The sequence below is a fragment of the Erpetoichthys calabaricus genome, chromosome 1, assembly GCF_900747795.2.
Source record: "Erpetoichthys calabaricus chromosome 1, fErpCal1.3, whole genome shotgun sequence".
Classification (NCBI taxonomy): domain Eukaryota; kingdom Metazoa; phylum Chordata; class Cladistia; order Polypteriformes; family Polypteridae; genus Erpetoichthys; species Erpetoichthys calabaricus.
In genome coordinates, this window is record NC_041394.2 from 19953723 (window position 1) to 19981288 (window position 27566).

The 27566-nt window shown below is 38.2% G+C and overlaps 1 protein-coding gene across 2 annotated transcripts in view; it reads left to right on the forward strand.

Moving 5' to 3' along the window:
• The first annotated feature begins 2943 nt into the window (after positions 1-2943).
• Positions 2944-27566, forward strand: part of c1h19orf47 (chromosome 1 C19orf47 homolog) — a 50194-nt gene continuing 25571 nt past the window's right edge. Inside the window, exons 1-4 of one of the 2 annotated variants that reach the window (XM_028796114.2) lie at positions 2944-3012; positions 15253-15340; positions 19429-19543; positions 23064-23145. In XM_028796114.2, the coding sequence (XP_028651947.1) occupies positions 2994-3012; positions 15253-15340; positions 19429-19543; positions 23064-23145 (304 nt within the window). In that variant the 5' untranslated portion in view covers positions 2944-2993. Of the gene's footprint in view, positions 3013-3289; positions 3313-15252; positions 15341-19428; positions 19544-23063; positions 23146-27566 lie in introns of those variants that run through there. The other variant, XM_028796121.2, reaches the window with a different exon arrangement.

A 27566-nucleotide genomic window follows, 5' to 3' on the forward strand; every position in this document is an offset into this window, starting at 1 on the left:
CCTCATTGGAAGGCATGTTAGTGGGATTGAGGAGGTCTTCGAAGTACTCCCCCCACCGACCCACAACGTCCCGAGTCGAGGTCAGCAGCGCACCATCCCCACCATATACAGTGTTGACACTGCACTGCTTCCCCCTCCTGAGACGCCGGACGGTGGACCAGAATCTCCTCGAAGCCGTCCAAAAGTCGTTCTCCATTGAAGAAACAAAACTGTTTTAAACAAAAGTATACAAGAAATATTACAAACAAGTACGGCAAAAGGTTTTAACATCTTTAACTATTTAAATACTAATGTAGTGGATTCAGAGACGGACATTTGCGGAGTGTTGGATGTCCATGAAGACGGTTCCACTTAAGGCCGCAGTTTCGCCAGGGGCAGCACTGTGTTGAACATCTAAAGCATGTCATTACTTACAAACAAGTCTGCTCTGCCCTCCTTTCTGTAGCTCCAGTCCAGCTTGTCATTGAGGTGGGTCGCCAACAAGTAGTCCATAAATCCCATAAGTAGGAGGTATAAGGAGGCTTACCTGTACTTACAACACCATTGTCATCACGAGGTGAGAACTCATATTCACGATTACTGCCCTGTAACGTGAAAGCAGTAAACAGCAAGCTGTTTTAGGAATTACATTTGTTTATGCTGCTTACTGGTTTTAAATTGTTTACAAAGTTTACTTTCTTTTTATTGTATACTTGTCTTCGTAATCATAGTTCACATGCTTTTTATAAATGAAGGAAACCTGTAGCTGGAGGTTTTCATTCCAACCAGCTTCAGAAATACAAACCCTATTTCCAGAAAAGCTGGAATATTTTTCCAAAATGCAATAAAAATAAAAATCTGTGATATGTTAATGCATGAAGCTTTATTTAATTGGCAAAAGTACAATGAAAAGATTTTCAGTTTTACTGACCAACTTAATTGTATTTTGCAAATATGCACAAATTTAGAATTGGATCACAACTTTTCTGTAAAAAAAAAACACACTATTCAGTGTGGTGCTGAGGCGTCACCCCATTGCATGGCTGCACTCAGACCTCAGTCCGGGTGGTTTGCTGTATGGTGGGTGTGGCAATGCGCTGTAATCCACGCATGCTGCCAACATCTTCTTTCTGAAAAGGGGTTTGTAAGTGGTTCAGCTTTACTTCTATATGATCTAATTGTTTAATTGATCTTCTGCTTCTCATATTTTGCATCCAGAGATATACCAATCTGCCACAACATTCTAATCACTGCCAGTTGAAGTGAATACCATTGATGACCTCGTCACAGTGGCACCTGTCATTGAGTGAGATGTCTTAGGTGGCAAGGGAACAGTCAGTTCTTAAAGGTGATGTGTTGGAAGCAAGAAAAATGGGCAAGCATCAGGATCTGAGCAGCTTTGACAAGGACCAAACTGTGACGGCTAGACGACTGGATCAGAGCATCTCCAAAATGGTGGCAGGTTGTGTAGGGTGTTCCCAGTATACAGTGCTTAGTATGTACAAAAACTAAAACATCCTGCTCTTTTGTGGCGATTGTGTCCACTGCCTCACTCTGGTTTCTCAATTGTGACATGTTTTTTTTTTCTCACGTTTGTGATTATTTGCTATTATTCATATTATAGAATCCATCTTATTTGCTCCCGTGATCCTGTGTTTGGATTCAGCGGGTTGGAAAATGGATGGATGGATCTTATTTGCTTTTGTTTACATTATTATAACTGATCTGCTACATGCATGTATCTTTATGCTTTCTAAAGTATTGTAGGTAAGGGTTTCCAAAATAGTTGGAAATATGGCTGTTGGAAAATTTTGAGCATTAAGTACGAGGCACATACATTAAAAAGAAAATCATAATCTAGGTGTCAAGTGTCTGTAGGTCTGTAGGTGTCATACACTCACTGTATGCAAATTTTACCATTAACATTATAATATTGGCTCTTATATGTATTCTTTGTTAATGTTATTCTTTAACACAATTATTATTTTGCAGGTGGCCACTGGGTATATGTATTCATTTTTAAGACCATTTCAAATGTTACTGAGTAACTTAAATTGATGTTTGGTTACCTCTTAATAATGCATTTTACATTACTGAGTTATGTTACCCAGCAGTCAGTGTTTATGAATCACTTGCAAAATGTATTATAAAAAATTGTATGACAGCAGGTGGCACGGTGGCGCAGTGGGTAGCGCTGCTGCCTCGCAGTTGGGACTCCTGGGGACCTGGGTTCGATTCCCGGGTTCTCCCTGCGTGGAGTTTGCATGTTCTCCCCGTGTCTACGTGGGTTTGTTCTTCCGGGCGCTCCGGTTTCCTCCCACAGTCCAAAAACATGCTGGTTAGGTGGATTGGTGATTCTAAATTGGCCCTAGTGTGTGCTTGGTGTGTGGGTGTGTTTGTGTGTGTCCTGCGGTGGGTTGGCACCCTGCCCAGGATTGTTTCCTGCCTTGTGCCCTGTGTTAGCTGGGATTGGCTCCAGCAGACCCCCGTGACCCTGTGTTCGGATTCAGCGGGTTGGAAAATGGATGGATGGATGGATGTATGACAGCATTTCCTGATAAAGGAAATACTTCTGTCAATGTGTCCTAATTGAAAGTGTTCATGTTTGTTAGACAAATTAAAAAAATAAAAATATGGGTTTTCTGGAAACCTTTTTCTGTCTTAAAAAAGACCGTCGATTTCCTTTAGTTGATACATTTGCCGAAGCTGCGTGCGCTAGTAGTTTTGCAGAGTACCACAGATCGACAGACATAAGGAGACTGTGGAAGATTGTGGGTTCGCTTCCCGGTTCCTCCCTGTGTGGATAGCGCTTTGAGTATTGAGAAAAGCGCTATATAAATGTAATGAATTATTATTATTATTATTAACTATCGATTTGTGCTCAGGTAGTCAAATTCAACAGAGCAAGACGATTCGATTGAAGTCCAGAACTTCGTCACCACTTCGTTTATTTCCGGCAATACTCGACTTCCGGAAATGACGTCCACAACCGCCGCCGATAGGATTAGAAAATCATGGCGTCCGTCACGACTGGTGAGAGAGATTGTGTTGTTCTTTTTGGGTTGTTTTTAATTTTTTTTTTTGCGAAATAAACAGTGTTTTGGTCAATGGGAACCGGTGCCCCTGGGTAGTAGGCGTACTACTTCTCGGTTTGTGGCTTTCAGTTTTTTCGCGAAGTGGTGGGGATTTGCCAAGATAGACGAATTGGAAAAAGAGCAGGCCGACATTCAATGCAACAGCTGCTCCGGCATGATTGAGGACTTGAGCTCCTCTAAATATATTTGCACGACGTCATGCCAGCCGGCTAGTGAGCGGTGCATAGCGGAGAGATTGGTGAGCTACGGGGCTAGTTTTGTATTTGATCATATTAAGGGCGTCAATACTCTCCTGATTAAAATAAATATGGAGGAGTTAGGGTGATTGGTAGTTTGATGTGTTTACAGTGATAGCTCCTGTACTTAATAAAACAAGCCGTACAGTTATTGGCATGCGCACATGGCATTGTTTGTTGAATATGAATCTAACAGAGTTGAAATAAATACTCAACAGACATCCGTCTATTCATTTTTACATTGTGAAGTTCCGTGGACCTGCTCTGAATCTGATCGCAAGCCAGAACGACGGTAGTCCACAGAAGAACGCACACAGCCCGTTCCTTCATACCGAGACACTTAAAGTCGTCAGTGACTCTAACATGGGCGTCTGTCTTAAGGGAAGGAACCCAAACTAATCGAATGGCACTGGCGTTTTACAGTAATGGCTCCCAAATCCGGTCCTCGGGGCACTCTGTGGCTGCGGGATTTTGTTCTAACTAGACTCACAATCAGTTATGATAACTGTGAGGATTTCTCTTCTTATGTCTGTAATTTTCTGAATGCAGAATACGATTCTTACATTTATAACACATTTAGAAAAAATTCTATTTTTACTATAGCTTTCGATGCTTAGCGGAGTTTTGCTATGTTCCTATTCTTTTTGCCCTTTTTCTGTGTAGTTTGCTTCATTGATTGTATCATAATAATAACGATTAAAAACAAGCAGACAGCCGGGCAAAGACCACTGAATGACGAAAGGCTGCAACTACTTCAGCAGTAGACCCACTAATTAGTAAATAATGGATTGAATAATCAGAACACTTGGACAAGCAGAATGAAAATCAAGATGAAAATATAAGTAGAAATAAACTACATTATTCCTATATAACCGTATAGTACATTTTAATACAAATTTACAAACTTAGTTTTATAAGTTCTACATTGATTTAAGAGCACAAAAGCTGGCAAGTGTCAGCTCACTTAGTCTAGGGGTCCAGTTAAAAACAAAAGTTAGAACAAAAACTTGGCAGCCACATGGGGACCCCTGGATCGAGTTTGTGAAGCACTGACTTGGAGAGTATTTCTTTGCTGGTCAGAATTAGTTTTATGTGTGCTTTTTAGGTCTGCAAAACGATCTAACTTTGCTAGAGAATACTTGTAGAAGAGCAACTAGACAGATTACATTGATGTAAGGTATGAGCTGAGAGAGGAAAGATTGACAACTGATTTGAACCTATTCAGTTTAAGCAAGAGGAGGTTAAGATGTGACATAAGTGTTAAAATTACAGTGCAATCAGAAATGATTCAGAGCCCTGCACTTTCTGAATATTTTATTGCATTATAGATAGGGATGCACCGATATGGGAATTTTGGGCTGATATCCGATAATGTCTATATACTTATCTGCCGATGCCGATATACATGTTTATAAGATACAGAGAAAAATGAGACTTGATCTGTCTGAACAAGAATTACAGACAAAGTGAACATTTATTTGTATAACAATTTTGCACACCACATTCAATCATTAAAACCAAATGATATCTGCCACATTTGGCTGGCTACCTGTTGGTTATATGGAAAACAGTTTTGCAGATTGTTGCTTTAAATAACTCTTTTCTCTTTCTTTTTTGTTGCTTTAAATAACTCTTTTCTCTTTCTTTTTGATGGAACAAATACAACAAATTCAACAATAATCGAAAAAATGAAGACTGAAAAAAATGGTAAAATGTACAATGACAATGAAATAAGCAGTACCACTTAAGAATAACAACTTTTGCAGATTATTTACAATCATTAAAATGGCTTCTGCTCAACCACATTTGGCTAGGTATCTGATCCTTTGTTTTACAGTCTACAGTATTAGATACCACATAACTTTTTTTCTTTCTTTTTGATGGAATAAATCTAACCAATCTATAATTTTAAAAAACAGAAAAGCGTACAACAGAAAAGAAATAACTTTTTTTCTGGAGGCTTATTCTTTTCTATTTTTTAAGCATGATGGTGAGGTTTTTCTTAACGAACAAGAGCATCTCTGCCTTGTCGCAGGAAATTCTGTTTCTCTTTTCGTTGATCACATTAGAAGCCAAACTGAATAATCTCTCGCTGTCCATGCTAGTACATGGGGCTGACAGGAACTTGCGTGCTACTTTGGCAATGGTGGAAAACCGACTCCAGTTGTTGTTCCAGTATTTCAGTGGATTTTCATTCCTCGGGATTGGTGCTTCAGAAAGAAATCCCTGCACCTGCCGAGTAGCATGCATACATACTGTATACAGTATTATATTCTGTGTCATCTTTCATATCTAAAAGATATGTCTGCATTTTGGCTTTTACCAGGGCTGTCAGATTAAGATTAGAATCCTTACAATAAAAATAAGTAAATGGCATTTGAATTGAATGCATGACTGTATTGTATTTGCTGTTTTTTGAAACATTTTATTATTACTATTTTTGCTTTTCACTGTAGATCAGGGGTGCCCACACTTTATCGGCTTGCGAGCTACTTTTAAAATGACCAGGTCGAAATGATCTACCTACAATAAAAATGCTATATATATTTTTAAATGGGTGTGTTTAACACAGAAGATGCCGACTGTTTAACTAATGACTAATAACAATATGGGTTAACAATTTAGAAACACGTATATGCTGATCCTAAAAAGTTACGTGCAAAAACAGATCTGTAAAATCCCACAATAGTGTCCAGCACGTCTTAAGTAACATGAAGCCAAAGTTAGTGCCAGGTAAAACCAACAACCGCTCTTTTACATTTGATTGCCGTTTTTCTTTCTTGTCTTCCAAGATTTTTTATACATTCGAATTATGTTAGAATAGTGATATTTGATCCGACAGCCGTAGTTATTTACTTAAAACAATGTTGTAAAGATCTCCACAGAGTTTTTTTTTTAACTCACGTCTGTTGTCATCTGGTTGTTTTCCTGAGGTATCAATGTGTTTTCTTCAAGAATTTTGTTGTACATTTCAAAAAGCGTGCATGCCACCTCGTCATTTCGTTTGGCCCTTTTCTGTTGTGGACCATCTATCTGTGATTCAGTTGTTTGCATTTCGTTCGATGCAAGTTCCATCTGAGCTTGCAACATTTTGAGTGCCTGTGATTTTACATCTGCATCGAAGTAGCGGTCTTTGTATCTCGGGTCTACAATAGTGGCAACACAATACATGGATTCTGTGTAAATCTCAATGAAACGATTGTTTACAGCCTCCAAGAGAGCGCCTTTACTGGTTTTGACTCCGAAGTCAGTATGAATGCTTTTAGTCAACAGTCGTTTTAAAGCATTAACTGAGGGAATAACGTTGAAGCCAAGGCTTCAGACTGGCAATTTTCTTTTGTCAGTTGTTTAAATGGAGCAAGGAGTGTGATTATGTTCTCGATCAATCCCCACTGATTAGGCGCTAGAGTTGCAGGTAACTCAAAATCGGAGGCATAAGCCCCAATGGCTCTTTTCTACTCCAGCAAGTTTTGCAGCATATAGAATGTGCTGTTCCATCTAGTCAAAACGTCTTGCTGAAGCATTTTCGGCTACATACCAAGTTCAGTTTGTATAGTTTTTAGACGCAAGTTACCTAATTGTGAATGCTTAAAGTAACCGACTATTTTTCTGCTGATCGCTATTGTATCTGAGACGCTGCGCTGGGATAGTTCACGGCAAGCTGTAAAGTATGAGCCATACATGGCAAACTTGGGATCCCGCATTCCTCCATAGCCTTTGCAACGTTGCGTGCATTGTCTCGTAATACTACATGAACATTCTCTTTGGGTATTTTCCATGTTTCAAACATTCTTTTAAACGCCACAGAGAGTGCAGCACCCATGTGTGATCCGGAGCATTCTTGGACGTGCAAGATTGCTTTCTGCAATTCAAACTTGCGGTCGATCCACTGAGCAGTTAAACTAAGCATACTAATAGCACTCATATCAGATATCCATATATCAGTGGTAAAGCTTATGGCTGTGACATCTCCAGCAAGGAGTTCGTGCACATGACTTTCCACAATCTTATGTAACTCTGGAAGCGCTATGTCAGAAAAATAACAGTGACTGGGTATCTGGTAACGGGGCTTAAGATGCTCAAGCAGCCTTCGAAATCCCGTATCTTCTACAACAGAAAATGGCTGATCGTCCAAAGCAATAAATTGCATCACTTTTTCAGTAATTGTTTGAGCTTTAGGGTTATCTTTATCAAATTTCTTTGATTTTTCAAGTAACTGATCAACACATTGAGCAACTGCAGTTTTTGATTTTGTGTGCGGTGGCACAGGATTCTCCTCTTTTGCTCTGAGGAATTCTGTATATTTGTCAGGATGGCATGTCTTCAAGTGTGTAATTAAGTTGGTGGTATTGAAATTTTGCACTTTGGTCCCTCCGCGCAAAACATTAGTTGAACAAGTGTTGCAAATGGCATATTTTATGTCACTCTCACTCACTTTGAAAAACTTTCACACCACAGACATTTTCGCACAGTAGCCCAGCGTCGCCTAAACGTCTGGCACATCCGGAAAACACAGTGAATGTGTCATCAATATCGGTTCGAATTATCGGTCCAATTTAGTCATCGGTCCGATGCCGATAAAATTATTTTAACCCATTGTCTGCCGATACAGATATAAATCCAATATTATCGTGCATCCCTAGTTATAGACTTTATTTCAAATTTATACATTTGCCATTTTTGCCCATCAACATAAACTTGCTAACCCCTAATGACAAAGTGAGAATATTTTTTCAGAAAGGTTTGCAAATTTATTAAAAATCAAAAATTTAAACCTGTCATTCATAGAAATGTTCAGCCCAATTTTTAGTATACAAGGTAGTATACACACAAAAATAACTGGATTGGTAAAAAAAAAAAAAAAAAATATTGATGAATTACAGCATTCTAAACCTTGTCATATTCTATACAGTCCCCCTCCCAATCTCTACACTGCTGCATGCGTATCTTCCATCGATTGAAACAGTTCTGGAAGTCGTCTTACTTGAGGCTCTTCAACAGGCTTGCCGTTTCTGTCTTCACTTCATCCATTGAAGAAAAATGTGTTCCCTTCAGGTCACTTTTGTTTTTCAGGAACAAGTAAAAATCACAGGGAGCTAAATCAGGTGAATAGGGAGGATGATCAAGGACAGGAATGTTTTTGTCAGTCAAAAACTGCTTTATGGAAAAAGCATTGTGAACGGGAGCATTGTCTTGTGTCGCTGTTCGATTTTTTTCACCCGACATTGTCGCAGCAAGTCATGTAGTGATTGTTGTGCAAATACTGACTGGTCTATTCACAGGATATACCTAGCCATTTGAGAGGGCGTGTAGGAGGGGAAATAGTTCTATGATTCACGTCCAGCCGACCTCTACATGGTTTTCCAGGAAAGCCCCAAGCCGAGTCCAGTTATTTTTGTGTTTCACCTCGTATTTAATACTATGTAGATGCACCTTTAGCAGCAATTCCAGCTTTGTGTCTTCTTGGGTAAGTCTCTGCAAGCTTTACACATGTGGCTTTGGAGAGTTAAATAAAAGTAGCTAGAGCCCTAATGCTCTGATTCCACTGCCCTTGGTTATCCTTATAACATGCATTTTCTGTGTTTATATAAATTTAATTGCCGGATCAAACACACCATTAGTATTAGGACATTTCTGCTGTACGTTACTTAATTCCATGTGAACCATTCACATTTAGCTATAGTGTGTAGTGCTGTCGTTTTGTTTGTCGTGTGAACGTGAGGTAATGCTGGCAGCTCCATTTTCGTTTTCTTTTTCCATCCCCACATTATTATTTGCCCCATTGTGTCAAATTGTAATGGATTGCCCTCTCCACACCACACATGCCACATATGTGACAAGTAACTATGGTGGCTTCCTTATGTGCTAAACCATGGTAAAAATGATATGTGAAAATTTCTACCGGTGTACCACTCACAACTTCTCACATACATTAAAATGTGACTGCTAACCAATTTAAATGTTAATGGGTTAGAAACCGTGCAGTGTTATATGAAAAGAAAAAAGTTCAGTGTCTATGATGATATACAGTGGAACCTCGGGTCATGACAGTAATTCGTTCCAAAACTCTGGTCGCAACCCGATTTGGTCGTGACCCGAAGTAATTTCCCCCATAGGATTGTATGTAAATACAATTAATCCGTTCCGGACTGTATGAGCTGTATGGAAATATATATACACGCGCACGCTCTCTCTCTCTCGCTCGCTGCACTGGGAATGCACAGGGAAATCATCGGCGCGTATGAACGGGAAGGGAAACTGGCTTGTGCGTCACCCAAGTGTGTGGTCGTGAACAGATGGAAAAGTTTGGCGAACTTTTTGGTCGTAACCCGATTTGTACGTGGTCCAAAACGTTTGTGGCCCGAGGTTCCACTGTACTTCTCTATTTGATAAAGGGTATATGTGAATGCGCTGGTTTAAAACAGTGGCGGCACGGTGGCGCAGTGGGTAGCGCTGCTGCCTCGCAGTTGGGAGATCTGGGGACCTGGGTTCACTTCCCAGGTCCTCCCTGCGTGGAGTTTGCATGTTCTCCCCGTGTCTGCGTGGGTTTCCTCCGGGCGCTCCGGTTTCCTCCCACAGTCCAAAGACATGCAGGTTAGGTGGATTGGCGATTCTAAATTGGCCCTAGTGTGTGCTTGGTGTGTTGGGTGTGTTTGTGTGTGTCCTGCGATGGGTTGGCACCCTGCCCTGGATTGGTTCCTGCCTTGTGCCCTGTGTTGGCTGGGATTGGCTCCAGCAGACCCCCGTGACCCTGTGTTCGGATTCAGCGGGTTGGAAAATGGATGGATGGTTTAAAACATCACATGCCATTTGCTTTACATTTGGTGCTACTGAGGAAGGAGAGGAGCATGGAGTGATGAGATTGTGTTGTTCTGACAGCAGCCTCAAAAGGCAGACATGCTTCTCAATGTCTCTCTGCTGTCAGTTGAAGCGTTATTTGACTTGCTTGACCTAGTTACAAATGAGAAACATTTAGCTATTGTGCTATGTTGTCTATACAATTTGACAACCCTGCATTTGTTTGGAAGGTGCACTTCTATCAAAAGTGTATCTCAAGTTAATAAAGTCCACAGAGGGTGACCATTTTGAATAGGCTATTGGTGGCTAATGGGTATATGGAAATGTATTTAGTATGCAACATGTATACACTTGGTATCAGGATTTGGTTGGGGCTGCATCTCTAGACATTATTTTTGCCTGTAAATTTATTTTCACCCCCTCCCAGCCAGAAGATGTATGATGTGAACATAAGAACATTAGAAACATTCTGACAAGAACATGCAATTCAGCCCTGCAAGCTCTTTCGCCCTGTTCACATAAATTGTCCAAAATAACGTCAAGTTGAGATTTGAGGATCCTTAAAGTCTTACTGTCCACCAGACTACTTGGCAATTTATTCCAATTCCCTTTGGTTCTTTGTGTGAAAAAAAATTCTAACATTTGTGAAAATTCTGCCCTTAAGTTCCCAAGCATGTGTCTTTGTTCTTGTTGTCGAATTTATTTTAAAGTAGCAGCTGGGATCTGCTGTACAAATTTGTTTCATAATGTTAAACTCTTGAATCATGTCACCTTTTTCTCTCTGCTTAAACTGAAAAAGATTCAACTCCTTCCATCTGGCATCATATTACTCTGTCTGTTAATCAGCCTATTTGCTCTCCTCTTGACCATCCCTACTGCTGATATGTCTTATTTTGTAATATGGAGACCATAACTTCACACGGTACTCAAGGTGAGACCTCACTAGTGCATTACAAAACTTAAACACAAAATTCTAACTTTTTACCAATAGTTTTGCTATCCATCTAAGACAGGTTGAAAACTAAGTAATTAATGTAGACTTCAGCATTAATATTTGCAGTGCACCATCCATTGCATTTCTTTTTTTTTGTAATGCGTGTAGCAAAAAAAGTATTACTACTAATGATTGTGATGTACCATCTGTTGTAATGACAAATTCAATGCATATGTTTCTATTATATGCCATTTGGTATAGGATTCATAAAAGCAGTGTTAGTGATGCACCATCTATTAGAATGACAAACGGAATGCATTTTTTTTTTTTTTAACCACAAATCTTTTGAAATGACAGAGACATAGCAACCAACTGAACACTGTGGCAGGAGGCTGGGCGTCATACCCAGTGGAACTCCTGGAAGGACTGGGAGAGGGACTATACCTCCCCCGGACCACCAGAGGGCAGCCACCCTGGTTAGTTTGGGGGCCATGGGAACCGAGCTTGGAAGCTCAACCCAATTGGGGCCCGTGGTCACTGCCAGGGGGCGCCCGGAGAATCATACAGCCCTGGAAACCAGCACTTCCGCCATACCAGGAAGTGCTGGCGAGAGGAATTCCAGGGTCACCCGGACTGGTTCTGGGTGCTCGTGTGGCACTTCCGCCACACCAGGAAGTGCCGCCGGAAGTTCATCGGAGGCACCTGGATCACATCTGGGTGGGGATTAAAGGGGACCACCTTCCTGCGATCAGAGAGCCGGAGTTTGGTGGAAGAAGGCAATGCTCGGGAGTGAGGAGGAAAGTTGGCCCAGAAAGGACTGAGGGAAATGTGTGTTTTAAGAACTTACTGGTTTTTGTCTGATGGTGTTCGGGCTACCTCTCACAACACATAGACACTTATCCTTTTGTTAAGGTAGATAACAATAATAACCAACAATTTATCAAATGTAATATTAAATAACAATACATAAGCTCAAAAAAATGTTCAATTTTAAAACTTTCTCTGAAAGTTAATTATATCACTAATTATATCTGACTCAAGAAAACTGAGTAACAGAGCTTAATGCCACTGCAAAAGACATTCAAATTCTGCAGGTGAGAAATGTCTTTTCTTTTTTTTTTTTGTTACAAGCACACGTCATTTCAAATAAGTGTATCCCCAACATTTCAATTTGTGTTGCTGGAGCAATGTTAAGGTGAAACAATGAAATAAAGTTGCAGCGGGATTCTGAAAAAGACACAGTCTTTCGCTGTAAGTGTGAGGTCGCATGTTGTACAGCTGTAGTTTCTGAGCAGCCTGCGTGAAACCAAATACCACAGTAAAGCTTCGTCTCTGTCTCTATCTTAACACAAAGCTGTTATGAAATTTAAATGCTTGCAATAAGTCAGTATAAACTTACAAAAAAAATACTGAAAGCATATATAGGTTGTCGTTGGGTTCAGGGCTGTGGAGTTGGTAGATAAATCCTTTGACTCAGACTCCTTAGTTTCTGGTACTTCTTACTCTGACTCCCCGACTCCGACTCCTCTGTATTTAATATGCTAATGTATTTTCCATGTTGATTGAAGGAAGGCAACATACACGTCATTTAACCACGGAACTACTGGCTAGGAAGCTGACTCTCTACGGTATTGGCCAGTTTAAACAAAAGACAAGAACCCGTGAACACACATCAGGCCATAGCACACACCTACACCTACATCATTACACTTATTTATACTCAAATGAACTTGTTAAACACATTATATCTGAAATAAAACAAAACCACTTTTTGTAATGTATCATGATCCAGATTACAATATGTGAATGTCAGGTTTTATAATAGCTCAGCTGAACTTCACACTAGTAGTAACATAACTATGCACTGGGCTTTATTCTTACATCAGAGAAGTACTTAATTAGGACTATTGTTTGTGAAATAGGACATTTATACTTGATCTATTTTTTTTTCATTACAATTTAAATTTATTAGCAGTCAGGGTCAGTACATTTTTGCCGACTTCGACTCCAGGTACCCAAAATTGTCTCTGACTCCGACTCCACAGCCCTGGTCGGGTTATCCTATTATTGCTTCAGCAGCCACGATTCTGTAATGGATAAGGCTGGTTGGGAAAATGCAAGATGCATTGGGTGTGAAGGTTATGTGCAGAGACTTCAGTTTTACTTTGTTGTCCAAAAGACATTCATGTTATTTAGATGAACAAATCATTTGGTTTGAGGGTCTGCACAATAATGAATAAAAAGCTGGGCCAGCTTATCAGTGCAGGGGAATTGTGAGGAAATCTGGGTATCAAGTTGGTGGCTATGTAATCATACAGTGCACAAGAGACTATGTAAGTAGTGTGTGGTATTAGATTGATTTTGCAAGGACAGCTAAAACACCCAAATTGGGCAGTGACTGTTACCCTTGAAGTATGGCTATACAAAACCTCTAGCAAATTAATTAAATATAAAGTAGCCCTCTCCTCGCATAGTTTTTCACTGCATAAACTTCGAAAAGTATTAAGTGCAGTGTGAGAAATGGTTATGGATTTTCATTATGTACACCATTTTCTAGCAGCAGATGTGGCAAAAACTTTGCAGCAGCAATCCAGCACTAACTTTTCTATGTGTGGGTAACACTTAGTCTACACAGCAACTAGGATTTATACCAACAGTCGCACTTTACCAGGCAGTGTGTTACACTGCAACCCTGCCGCTCTGCTTTCCTATGGGCCAGCCTGCACCAAGGGGCTGCATTTTCAGTTCTTTTGGCACATCTGGTCAGTGTGTACCTTGTCAGTGTCTTATAGCTGATCCACTACCTAAAATTTAAATGCAACATGCAGCTTTTGAAGTAATTCTGAAAGGACATTAGGCATGCTTAAGCTTGAAATAGCTTACTTAAACTAAACTTTGAGATTTTTTTCCTGTATATTTTCCTTTGGTATAGGTTAATAGAGGATTTTGATAGGGTTTGTTTTAGGCAGCTGTGAACACAATTTGACCCCTTTCAGTTATGCCTACCTGCCTATCAGAGTTTGAGTCTATGGACAAAATAATGAATGTAACCTTAAGCAAAATGAAACCTGACACAGTTATTAGTGCTTTAAAATTGTACAAGCCTATTAATTTTGTGCTACGGAGACAGTAGCTTTACATTTTCAAGCTCATTTCAGGACGTTTAAGCCTATAAATTGCATCATTAAACCATCATGATTGCCAATGATTCAGACATCCACACACTTACAAGAACCACTTCAGAATTGCCAATTAAGGTATTGTGTATGTCCTTGGTATTTGGGAGAAAAAAAAACACACAAAATAGCACATGGGTGTCCTTTTTAAACCCAGGGCTCTACTTGTCTGATTTGTTGCTTATCATGCTGGCAGTGGAAATTGCATTCATTTTTGCCTTGAGCTTTTAGCTTCTGTTCTTAAAACTCCATATCTGATCAGGATCTCAGATAAGTTATGTCTTTTGATTTAACAATTAATGCAGCACAGCACAGTACTGCATTGCATGTTTAGTGGTACTCCATCCTATACTAGATAATAAGCATGCTGGAGAGTCTCAGTTAGCAGATTAATTTCATTATCCTAAAACCACTCTGAAAAATGCAGGAATGCCAAGTACGGTAGGTCTTTATTAAGTCTTTTCAGAATTCTTGATATTATAATGCTTTATTATTGTAGTCCTTTGCTGCTGGCTAAGATGAAATAACAAAAATAAAACGTATGGAAAACATACAAAAACAAATAAATTACATGTTCATGTAGAATTAACACTTAAATCCCTCTTTTTTATCTTTATTCTTGATTGTTATATACACACACTAGGGGACTGTGCCCCCAGCTTGCTTCGCTCACCCACCCTTTCCTTCCCCCACCCCCCCGGAGTGCACAGCGCAACAACCACTTCACATCTTTGCCGCTCTCGTTGTGAAGGGGGGGTTGGGGGGTTGAACGCACATTTAGGAGATGCGGTCAGATCAACTACTGTCTTGCTGCTGCCTTGCTGCGTGCTCTGCTTGTCCTGCTGCGTGTCGATCATTTAAAAGCCTGCGCAGCAGCTGTCCTTTTGTCTCGCTGCCTTGTCTCACGGAACATTAAAGTGTCTCTGAGAAAATCCCGTATCGTCTCCTTCCAAGCCTTCCAACATTTTTTTTATAATAGAGAGTTATATAGATATATGTATTAGCTGCTGCTAACATTTTTCAATTTTTTACAGCTACATCGGAATGGATTCAGTTTTTTAAGGATGCTGGAATTCCTCCTGGCCTGGCTGTAAATTATGCAGTTTCCTTTGTGGATAATCGGTATGATGATTATTTTTGCATGCAATTTATTTTTAGGAAAGTTTACATTAATTTCACAATGTTTCTAGTTAGTGTTCAGTTTTATCGCCATTTGTATAGAGTACAATGAAATTTTGGTTGGCGATTGAGCCTAGGGCAGCAAATCATTGTATTCTTAAATTATTTAATGAAATAGTCTACCCAAAAATAATATATTTTTTGATATATTACCCCATATAGTATATATCGATGGCTAAGAAACATTTTTAATGTTATGCTTTCATGCAAAATGGAGATAACAACGTTTTTGATATAATAGGGGTAAATGGTGAGCAATGTTGCACCACAGCAAACTATATCAAAAAGTCCATGAAAAAATCTCACAATCCTCATGTCATGTAGTCCACATGTCATGTCATCCTGTTGTATGCTCACAATGTCCTAAACACATGTATTTTTACTAAAATATTGATAAGTAAGTCACTTTTGGAAAACAAAAGTGGAATGCGTTCAGACACGCCTAAGCAGTTGAATTGAAGACCATTGGTCATTGGTCAGGAGTCCAACCCAGTAACAGCTTGTTCATTGGCAAGTGAAAACGTGATTGGGAAGAGAACATGCATCCTACTTGTGCATATCTGAGATGGTTCAATAAGTGGAAGGTCAATTCACATGTGCATTTTCATAGACTGTCACTAAATATCTATCTAAATAATCTTGAGTTACTCCAGTTGTGGGTATGAATTTAAATGTAACAATGGAAGGTGGGTCTACATTTGAAATGCTCATTCATGCAGAGCACCTTCCATTTTTGTTCACAGGAGTGTTTTCTGGAAGTGGATTATCTACCAGTATTTTAGTAAAAATACATGTGTTTGTAATGTTGTGAGCATACAAATCTCATGAGTTCAAATGCGAATTATGCACCACAAGTAATGTTAGTTTTTTTTTTCCATGGATGTTTTTGATATTGTTTGCTGTTGTCCATGATTTGTCACTGTAGACGCTTATAATCTCAAAAACATTATCTCTATTTTGCCTGAAAACAATGTTACATTTTTTCTTGGCTATTACTACAAATTACATAGGGTAAGTCACATATAAAAACATCATTTTTTGGGTGCAGAATTCCTTTATTGTTGTGAACCATCATAAACGTACTTTTACTGGAGTTTTTGTTTTCCTATTTTTCATTATCCTCTGGCTTTAAAGATTAAAAAAAAAAACAATGAAAATAATAAACTGGCATTTAAGAGATAGACATTGGTTTTAAAAACTTTTATTATAGTAAAATGACTAATTAATGGATGTTTTATATTTTTATTATTATTATATGTTCAGTTTCACTAGTACTTTAATAAATTTTTGCTTAATGTAAGCTGTATTGTAATTTTGATATGTAATAAATTTGAAAACCTCACTGGAAGCATGTCTTTTGCTTTGTTATCATGGGTTATTGAGTGTAGACTAATGGGGGAAAAATGGCAAATATATCCACTTAAGATTAAATCTATACCACAGTAAACTATGCAGAAAGTGGTGGTCTGAATACTTTCAGAATCCACTGTATGTATAATGAATGTAAATTAATTAAAATACATAACATTGAGCTGTGTTAAAAAATAAATTCCTGGTTATGTGTCACAGCCTTTAAAGAATCCTTGTACTGTTGCTTATGCTGTTATGATGTAGTACTTTATGCAATTAAAATGGCAGAGCGCCATTTTGTTGGGTTTGTGGATGGCTTACTGTAGCCAAATCTGGTAGTTTAGACCTGTGTAAGCAGTTTATTTTCATTTGCTGGTTCACAGTATTATACAAAAGCAAGATTATAAATGAATTGCAGGATATAATCGTATTCAGTGCACATTAAGTACATTTAAGATATGTATTCCATAGCAACTTGCCGTAAGTTGAATGAACAGATGAGCAAGCAAGCAGCAATTTGCTGGATTAATTTTTAAAGGGTTTTTGAAGTCCACATGACCGTCATCATCAAGTTCTTCCATGAGAACCCTGAATACCATGAGGACTAATTGAGGTCATTTATGTTAGGTAGAATGCCTAGAGGGGGCTGGGTGGTCTCGTGGCATCAGAACCCCTGCAGATTTTTTTTTCTCCAGCTGTCTGGAGTTTTTTTTTTTTGTTTTGTTTTTTCTGTCTTCCCTGGCCATCGGACCTTCCTTTTATTCTATGTTGATTAGTGTTCCCTTATTTTAATTCTTATTTATTTTGACTTTTTTTCCCTCTTTCTTCATCATGTAAAGCACTTTGAGCTATATCATTTGTATGAAAATGTGCTATATAAATTGTAATAATGGTGCTATATAGTGCCTGACCCGACACAGATTGGACACGGGGGGCACGCATAAAATTAAAAGACTTTTTATTTTTCTTCAGCTGGAGGGCACGTCTTCCCCCGTAATCCCTCCAGCCACAACACAGTCCCAATTAAAGCACAGTGCTCTAAGCACTCTTTTTCTCCTCTCTTCCACCACCACTCCTGCTCAGCAAGCTTTGTCCACCTCCACCTGACTCTGGCCACTGAGTGGTGGTCGCTGGCTCCCTTTTATTGGGTAACCGGAAGTGCTCCAGGTGGTTGATTATCGACATCCGGCTGCACTTCAGGCACCGCTGCAACCCAGAGAGGCTGCCATCTACTGTCCAGGGGGAGATACTGGGCTTCCCACCTTTGTCCCCCTGGCAGATGTGGTGAAGGGGTGTCCCGGCCAGGCATGGGCCTCCTGCCATCCATCACAAAATAAATGTTGTTGTTGAACACCATTGAAATAACTGGTGGTACTTTGTATTCCAAGGATTGAGGGCTGACATGATATGTGTTTTGTTTTTTTCCCTTACAAGTTAAGTGATAAGATTCCAGATTGAAATTGTGTAAAGCAAAAGGTCCAACATACAAACTAAAAATAATTAAGGTGAAATAATATTCTTTTATGTCCCAGTTTCACTTACTGTATAAAATAACATACACTATAATTGCTTAGCATTTGAATTACTCCACATGTATGGCAACTGTATTTTCAGTTACAGCAACCAATAGCTAATACCTATTTGCAGTTTTGCAGTCACTTTTAAAAGTTAGTGTTGAGCCCTGTCAGATAACTTATTTTTAGGTAAGCTATCTGTGTTTTCTCTCCCATATCCTAAAGATGTGCTTGTGAACTTGATTGGCCTAAGTGCGAGTGTATCATAGATGTAAAGATGATTGTGCCCTGAGATTGTCTGATGTCTTAACCAGGGTTGGCTGCAACCTTGGATTCGATGCTACAGGGGTAAGCCCTGGTCCTCCAAGACCTCATAATGCAATTTGTGAGTTCAGAGATTACACAGATGGATGAATCTTTTAGGTGGAGCAGCATGTGTCTGAAAAGCGCCTTCCAAAGATGATGTGGGCAGTGATTATGGCAGTAAACTCTCTGCCAGATGATATCCAGTTTGGTTTCCTCTTCTGAGATACTGCATTGCCTGAAGTTGAATTTATTTAATCTTCTATTACTAACACTGTAGAAGGAAACAGTTGTAATAAGCATTTCTAATTTGTTGTTTTCTTTTAAATTAAGATGACAGTTAAATAAATATAAAGATGTAGTAAAATTAAGAAAATTAAATGTGCTCGTAATAATCTTGAGAGTAAGAAGAAGCAAATAATTACATTTATCCTACACCAGTGGCATTCCTCATCAATCTGTTCTTTCCAGATTGTGGCAGGGTTCATTGTTTTGTTGGCACATAAACTATGCTTAAACTCTTTGCCCTCCTCTGGCCTTGTTATTTGATTTTTAAGATGAAAGATAGAGCAGTAAAGTTAAAATTTGGTAAAACTGAATTGATAGTAAAAGTCTATTAGTCATGTCTCACTTATGTATTGTACAACAATTATTTTAAAATGTTTTTCTGCTTATGACTTTGTTTCATGCCTTGTGATGGTGCACGCTGATAGGATAAGCCATAGATTATTTGTTTGATTGGTTCAGTGTGTTGGTTTTGTCCATTTTTGGGGCTACTTTCCAATTCAATTATATAAATTTGTTTTTTTTTTTTTTTTTAAAAGACCTCTCTTGCTAAAATATTTTTTTGTTTTTACTTTGTAGCATTCAGAAGAATATGCTGATGGATCTAAGTAAAGAGATTATGATGGACCTGGGAATCACTGTAATTGGTGACATTATCGCCATTCTCAAACATGCCAAGGTGGTTTACAGACAGGTACAGAAGCTATTATCATTTTTAATCTTACCTTTCAGTCATTTTCAGGTCACACTATTTAATAAAGAGGTTCATTTTCAGTTGCATTGGTTTTTGGTAAGCATGTTTGAGGAAAGGAAACTGCTTGTTCTGACTTTATATTTTATATCAGAAATATATATTTATATCAGAAATTTATAAATGGTTTGAATAATATATAAATACCTTTTTGAACAAACAAACGTAAATTCCTAAGACTGTAAATATTAATTTACATGTTTAATTATTCAGTTGGCAAGTGGTGAGTGTGAATCCTGATTTCAGTCACTCTGAAAGTACAGTACTGCAGCGACACTTGGGTGTCCCTGGAAGGTGTTACTTTCCACACCCAAGAAAGGAGGAACCTGGAGTTACAGAGAGAGAACTCATACAATACATATAGAGTTCTCAGGGTGGGATTTCAGTCCAGGACTATGGACCTGTAACAAAGCAGTTCTAACCACTTTACCAGTATGTCAAATATTCTGTTATTCCATAATACTGACTACCCATTCACCTATCCATTTTCATAACCAGTTTAACAAATTCAGTTTTGTGGGGTGCTAATGTCAACCTTCAGTATATTCTAAACAGTACACCCGTCGGTTATATACACACATTTCCATGCATCTCGAAGGAGGGCCCTTACTAAAAAGGACCCCCAAGATATGTTTATATTTATATGTGAAATAAATGTTTATTAATAAATGATCTAAAGAAGTTCATTTTATTTTCAGATGAATTTACACTTCTGTTGTACAAGAAATTGGAAATTATTATATTGTATGGATTATTTATCAAGAAAAGCAGCTTTTTTTAGCTACAAAACACACATGATGAAACATGAAAGGCAAACTAGGAGTAATTAAATTATCAGGTTAATTTATGGAACTTTATTTGAGAGATTTGTAGCAGATTATTTTGAAAATTTTGTTTTCCTTACTCACTGCAGGAAGCTCTCAGATGATATCCTCATATTCCAGACTTTCTGTTAGTTCCCTTGTAGTGGAGAAAGTTGTACATATAAACAGTTTTCCACAGAAGTCCCTTTTTGTTAAAGACTTGAGAAAATAAAAAATATTCAAGTGAGAGATTATAGTCCGTCCATTCAATTTTAACATCACCTAATTCTAAAAAAAAATCCTTTCACCATAACCCTTTGCTTCCTGTGTTTGAGGCAGTGCTGTACATGAATACAGATCATGCCCTGAATTCCCACTTCAAACATTGCACTAAATGTTGAACTGTCAAATTTATTTCAGTTGCAGTGTTCTGCTTATCAAACAGCAAAGACTGCCACAAACTTGAGTAACTGAGTTAAGATTACCTGAGTAATCTTTGAGTAATTAAATTATTTAAGTGATATGTTAGTGAAGACACATACATACATACACAATCAACATTTTCAGGACCTCTTCATCCAATTCAGAGTCAAAATGGGTTTATATATGCAGTTATATGTATAGGGTCACAGGAAACAATGGGTACAAATCAGGAATCTGCCATCCAGACTGGACAAGGGCATCTACCTATTGAACAAAATACACATTTTTACAAAAAGAAGCAATACAAAAATAAGCCAGACTAAACAAAGTACACATTCCAATATACATTTATTCTGTGTGGGATGTTCATTTCACATTGTCATTATACTAGAATACCATGGGCTGTAGTTATGCCAGAATCTGTGCCAGCCTTCATCTATAGGATCCCATGATAATGAAAAACCTGCTGCCTGAACCAAAACTCACCTGCAGCCAGTGCTGACCAGCAAATGGCATCTGTTATTCCAAATGACAAGTGTTCCTGTTCATGTATATACTAGGGGGCTCCGAAAGAGATTATTTATCTCCGTCAGTTGTGGTCTTTCGTTTTGAACCCGTGCCTGCTTTGCTTCCGCAGTTTCAGACGCGCGTTGTAGGCGCCTGCGTTCATTGATCTTACCCAGTTGGGCTTGTGTTTGTATCATTGAGCTGTATTGTGTTTGAAGTTGGTGTAAAGCGTTCAGTGGTTTGTACAATCCCAAGCAGCACATTATTCCTAACTTCACTCCGCATTAGTGCCACTCACAATATGGCGGTGACGCCTGCACCTTTCGTACTGTCTTTGTGGACCTGTGGGGCCTCCGTAGCCTCTCACGTTTGACTCTGGGGTGCAGCACAGAATCCTCTTTTTTGTGTGGTTGTGTCGTTAGTGGTAGCTATGGGTGCGTTGTTGCTTCATTTCTCATTCACGTTAGTTGAGCTCTTTCGTTCTTGGGCCGTGACTCCTTCATTTGCAGTGGATACGACTTCGTTTGCGGTTTATGAGACGCGCGTCTGTGCAGTACGTCTCATGGTCCCATCGCCGTGTCCCTGCGTCCATATCTGGTTTATTCTCGGTTAGTAATATGGACAACAGTGAATTTTTACTCACAGCACACTTTATTGTACTGGTTGCTTAATAAGAAGACATGTAGCACATTAAAATGATTTGAAAAGCATTCAAGAATTATATTGCTTTATAACTATTTATAATTAGACTAGACCTATGTAGTTTGGAAATTAAAATTCTGCTAATAATAGTTCAGTCTCTCATTTGGGATGCAACTACAAATGTAGTCTTACTGAGGTCAGTCTGAATTAAATCATGTGCTGCAAGTATACTACAATTACCTATCTTTTATATTACACATATAGCAAAAAGATATATTGGTACTGAGAGTTATGTAGTCTAATAAACTTATATGTTGTATATTTGTGTGCCAGAACAGGCAGTAAAGAAAAAGTACATTTCACATTTCCAGAAGTTATGCTTCTGATTCAGTATGTTTCAGCATGGCAAATGTAACTGTACTTTGTTAATTCCCAAGTTAGAATATTGCAGTTGCACTAAAAAAAAAAAACTGTGACTACAAATCGTCATTTAGATGGTGTAATACTTGCTGCATATACAGTACTGTATGCTCTCTTCTCACCAACTAATGAAGACTGAATTTTTTCATGAACTTTTAAATAATCAGTCTATCAGTTATTAAACCTGCTTGATTCTTTTCAAGGTTGTGCTTTACTGGAGCCAGTCTTGATGGCACTGAATGCAAGTTCTGAACTAAAAAGTAGTTTTTGTGATTTCAAAGCCCAGACGGAATGAGTCTTTTTACCTTTGGAATTATTTTTTGGAGTGCATTTTTTACTGAATGTTAATTTTAATAAGTGCTTGCATGCATGACTTAATCAAAGTGCGTTAGTGTTTTTGTTTGTGAAAATGATGCCATTAGTTCAAGTTTCAGGAAACCATCAACCACTATCAACATGAATTTACGCTATGGTTGACGTTGATGCTATATATATATGTGTGTGTGTGTGTGTGTGTGTGTGTGTGTGTGTGTGTGTGTGTGTGTGTGTGTTTACTGCAGCCTTCAAAGCTTTCACACAGATTGTTTTAGATTAAAATATATTCAGCAAATGTAAAAAAAATAAACAAACCAAAAAAAGATTATTTGACTTTGTTTTTGTTCTTGCAGGATATGTGTAAAATGGCCACTGAAGCTATATCTGTTGGCCAGTCAAGCGTTCAGGCAGAGCTGAGGAGAACTGCAAATACACGTGAGTATGCCTGCATACTTCTCAACCATGATGGGTCTGGTCCAGGTGTTCTTAAGCGAGCTTGCTTCAGTCCAGTTTTTTTTTTTAAGCATCTGTGAACTTTCCCCCATTCAGATACATATTATGAGCACCATTTGTGTTATTTATATTTTAAATTTTATGTCTTTTATCATATTATTTTTAAGGAACAAGGCTTAGGAAATTAGTGCCAGCCATCTGCAGATGAATTTTTAGACTTTATATATGGCAGACTGTAGCATGTGAACCATCACTTGTAAGCTGGTCTCTACCATGTTCACTTATGACAGTTTTCCAAACACCAACATTAAATTTGTTAAAGACTGCACTATCATAGGCCAGATCCTCATCAAAGAGATGACTTGTATGGAATTGGTGTTCTTTTTGATACATTGGCACCAGGACAACAGTTTCTTCCTTAATGTTAGCAAACTGGAGGCAGACCACACTCACAGGTATAATCTAGAAGATGCCATGAAGAGAGTTAGCGGCATTACATCTTTTGGAGTGGGCTTTACTGACGATTTGAAATGGTCATCAGGGCTATGAAGTCGGTAGATAAATTCTTCGACTCCAACTCCTTAGTTTCCGGTACTTCTGACTCCCCAACTCCGACTTCTCTGTATTTAAGATGCTAATGTATTTTGCATGTTGATTGAAAGAAGGCAACATACATGTCATTTAACCACAGATCTACTGGCTACGAAGCTGACTCTCTACCGTATTGGCCAGTTAAACAAAAAAATGTAAACAATAAGGTTTTATTCATTGTTTTTATCAAGTTGCTATAAAGTAGTAGCATGCATAAAAATCAGGAACAGGAACTTTACCATGTTCAAAAAATATAAACCAGATTCTTTGGTAGTTTTTAAAACAAAAACAAAGCTTAACTAATTGAACAAAAAACAGTTTATATAGTAAACTTGGAATACAGTTGTAGAGTAGAAAAGCTGTTAAATGCAATCCAAACTTAACTCAATGCAGTGTTTCTAGAAACGGAATTGCTACTGCCAAATCCTCTTTCATAGAAGCTCTTAAATCTGACTTGATTATTTTTAGAGCTGAAAATAGTCTTTCAACACTGACTTGGGTGGGTGGCATTGCTGTTACAGTTCTAGCCACATCACTAATAATATCTGGATCAACAAGGATGGCTTCTTCTACAGTCAGTTTTGATGAGTGATCATACTTTTCAACTTCTTTTAATTCTTTAAAAAACTCCTGCTGGAATCTCTTTATTTGGACATTTACTGGTCGTTTGTCTTTCACGCATAGGCGATGTCGCTTTGCTTTTTAAACTTCCATTTTGTCCAAGTAGAAATCAGTCTAATTCTTCATTTGAAGAGGATGATCCTGAGTTTACCACTGCTTATAGCTTCATCCAGTGGTGGTGTTTCAGGTAGTAGTAACCCCTTCATGTGAACTGCTACATCATAGAGTGCCTTTTTTCCATTAGCAATCTGATCACTGCTCAACAAAATTTGGCTCATTGGATCAACATAAATAGCAGCTAATAAGATTGATTATCCAGTATGAAACACTCTTTTCTTCATTGAAGATACAGTGCCATCAGCTATTAACCCTCCACTTTTGTTCCGGCAATATATCAAGCTCTTCCATTCCAAGAAAAATTTGCCAGGTGTTAAATCTTCATATTGCAACCTCTTGGTGACAGTAAAGGGGTAAGAAAGTAGACTTTCCAGTTTTTTTTACTTGTTCCCACTGGCTTTCAGTTAATAAAACATTTTCATTGTCCAGTTCTTCAAGAAAGTCTTTTAGTTCAAGCAAACGCTTTACCATCAAATAAGTACTTCCCCAGCGTGTTGTTTGATCCAAAATGGCTCCTTTTCCTGCACATCTTTTCAAAATGGCATCTGTTTTAGGGGCCCTGGCTGCAACAGTTACTTGCTTCAATTTGCCAATTAGAGTAGCTGCATGACGATTTTTCAATCAATCTCTTATTGCAAGTTGCAGAGTATGAACAGCACAATGCATGTGTTGAATAGTAGTAAGCTTAAATGCTTCTTCAGCCATGTTATCCAAAATTCCACTATTCTCTTCGGTTTCACGGAACTGTCTTCCTCTAATATCTGTTTGTCACTTTCTTCATCTACTTCATTCATTTTCTCAGTTGTGCTTAACATATTAGAAGCATTATCTGTTACAATACATAGAATCTGTTCCTTTTTAATTTCAAAATCTTCTAGAACAAGTGGTGTGCAAAGTTATGCTAAAGTTTAGCACTGGGTGGGAGTATATGTGGAGAGTGCAGACAGAACCCCTGAACACACATCAGGCCATAGCACACACCTACACCTACATCATTACACTTGTTTACACTCAAATGAACTTGTTAAACACATTATATCTGAAATAAAACAAAAAACACTTTTTGTAATGTACCATAATCCAGATAACAATATGTGAATGTCAGGTTTTATAATAGCTCAGCTGAACATCACACTAGTAGTAACACAACTATGTACTGGGCTTTATTCTTACATCAGAGAAGCACTTAATTATGACTATTGTTTGTGAAATGGGACATTTGAACTTTCTGTATTTTTTTTCATTACAATTTAAATTTATTAGGAGTCGGATTCGGTACGTTTTTGCCGACTCCAACCCCATGTACCTAAAATTGTCTCCGACTCCACAGCCCTGATGGTCATACCAGTTTGGCTTTCATCAAGAAGGATCACTAATGGCTTTAATCCCTCACATATATGAGGAAAACCTAGATGTCTCCATTTGTGCTCACCAACCTGTATAGGTAGATGTCCATCTTTACTGGGTACATAAAACCCTAGTACAGCATGTAGGGCCACAAAAGGGGGCAGTGAAAGCAATACACATTATTGCTGGTGCACTGCCCCCTTCTGTTCAGTAAATGTACAGCACACAATGTCCATGAAAAGAAAACTGATTTATTAAAGTGCTTGTATTTTGTGCATGGTCACTCTAGTCCCTCCTTTGTTTTGCCAGTTGATAAAATTATATTATTACCTTTGGATCATGACTGTACTCAACTGTCACTCATTAAAAGCACAATAGCACTGACAACTAATTGAGTTTCTGCCCACCCTTAGTTTGATTAAGTGGGTTTGAGTAGGTTATGTTATAAATTGTACGTCTATTGATGTATTTAACATATTATGTTGTTTCCGTTGTATTTTGTTTATATTATACTACTGAGACTAGTGTGTGAGAGTCAGGTATCTCATTATGCTGTGTGCATGTGGCAAGAAACTTGAATTTGATCATTAGTCATTTAAAAAATAACCCTTACAGGGGAAGAAAAAAGCCAAGAATGATTTTGTGCAAATGTAATGTTGCGTCCAAAGTATGTAAATATTTTTTTCATGTTTTATATGAGTAATCTAAAAAAATCTATCATCTGAGCTCCAGTTATTGATAAAAAGAAAAGGGGTATGCATTAAAAAATACTTTCTTTATAAAATGAGCTGTATTTTCTGATGAAAGTTAATTGATCCCCGCTTGTAAAAGCATGTATACTTTGTAATGATGGATCGGTAGTAAAATATTGACTTTGGTATTGATACCAGATTTTGGCCCTAAGTACTGTTACCAAAACGGTACTAAAGCAAATAATGAGTAACTTCCCCCCTTTTAACTTCAGTCTCCTTTCCTATGAATGCCATTTCTATTCATCTTATGTCATAGGGGACTGGGTGGTCTCGTGGCCTGGAACCCCTACAGATTTTATTTTTTTCTCCAGCCTTCTGGAGTTTTTTTTGTTTTTTCTGTCCACCCTGGCCATCAGACCTTACTCTTTTTCTATGTTAACTAAAGTTGTCTTATTTTTATTTCTTATTTTGTCTTTTATTTTTTTTTCTTCCTTATGTAAAGCACTTTGAGCTACTTTTTATATGAAAATGTGCCATATAAATAAATGTTGTTGTTGTATATTGAGATACAAAAGTCAACACCATGCGTAGGAGATTGACATACTAGAAGTTTTATATAGATATGCTGTTACTGAATATTTTTGTTGGAAAATTCTGAAGGATGTCCACAACGAGAGTTTGAGTCATCTTAGATGTTCTTTTTTCATAATTTATTTGTTAAGCTTCTGTCTTGTTGAGGTGCTTATCACACAAGCTCTTGACTCTTAGATACCCGTCCTCTAAGTCTCTTGTGGCTTTGGGTGTGCCACATCTGTTCCTGCCAGAGTTTCCTCCAATTTCCAAATTCTTTTTGATGGTATAGAAATGTGTACTCACCCACACATTGGTGTTGCAATTTCCCTAAAGGAAAGACGAATACTTTTCATGTTTATAATGGTCTGTTTTCTTTTGTTAATTAACCTTTCTCACCATTGTCATAGCAACATACAGTGCAATATTGTCCAAATAATGCTTGAGAGGGTGTACCAATGCAAC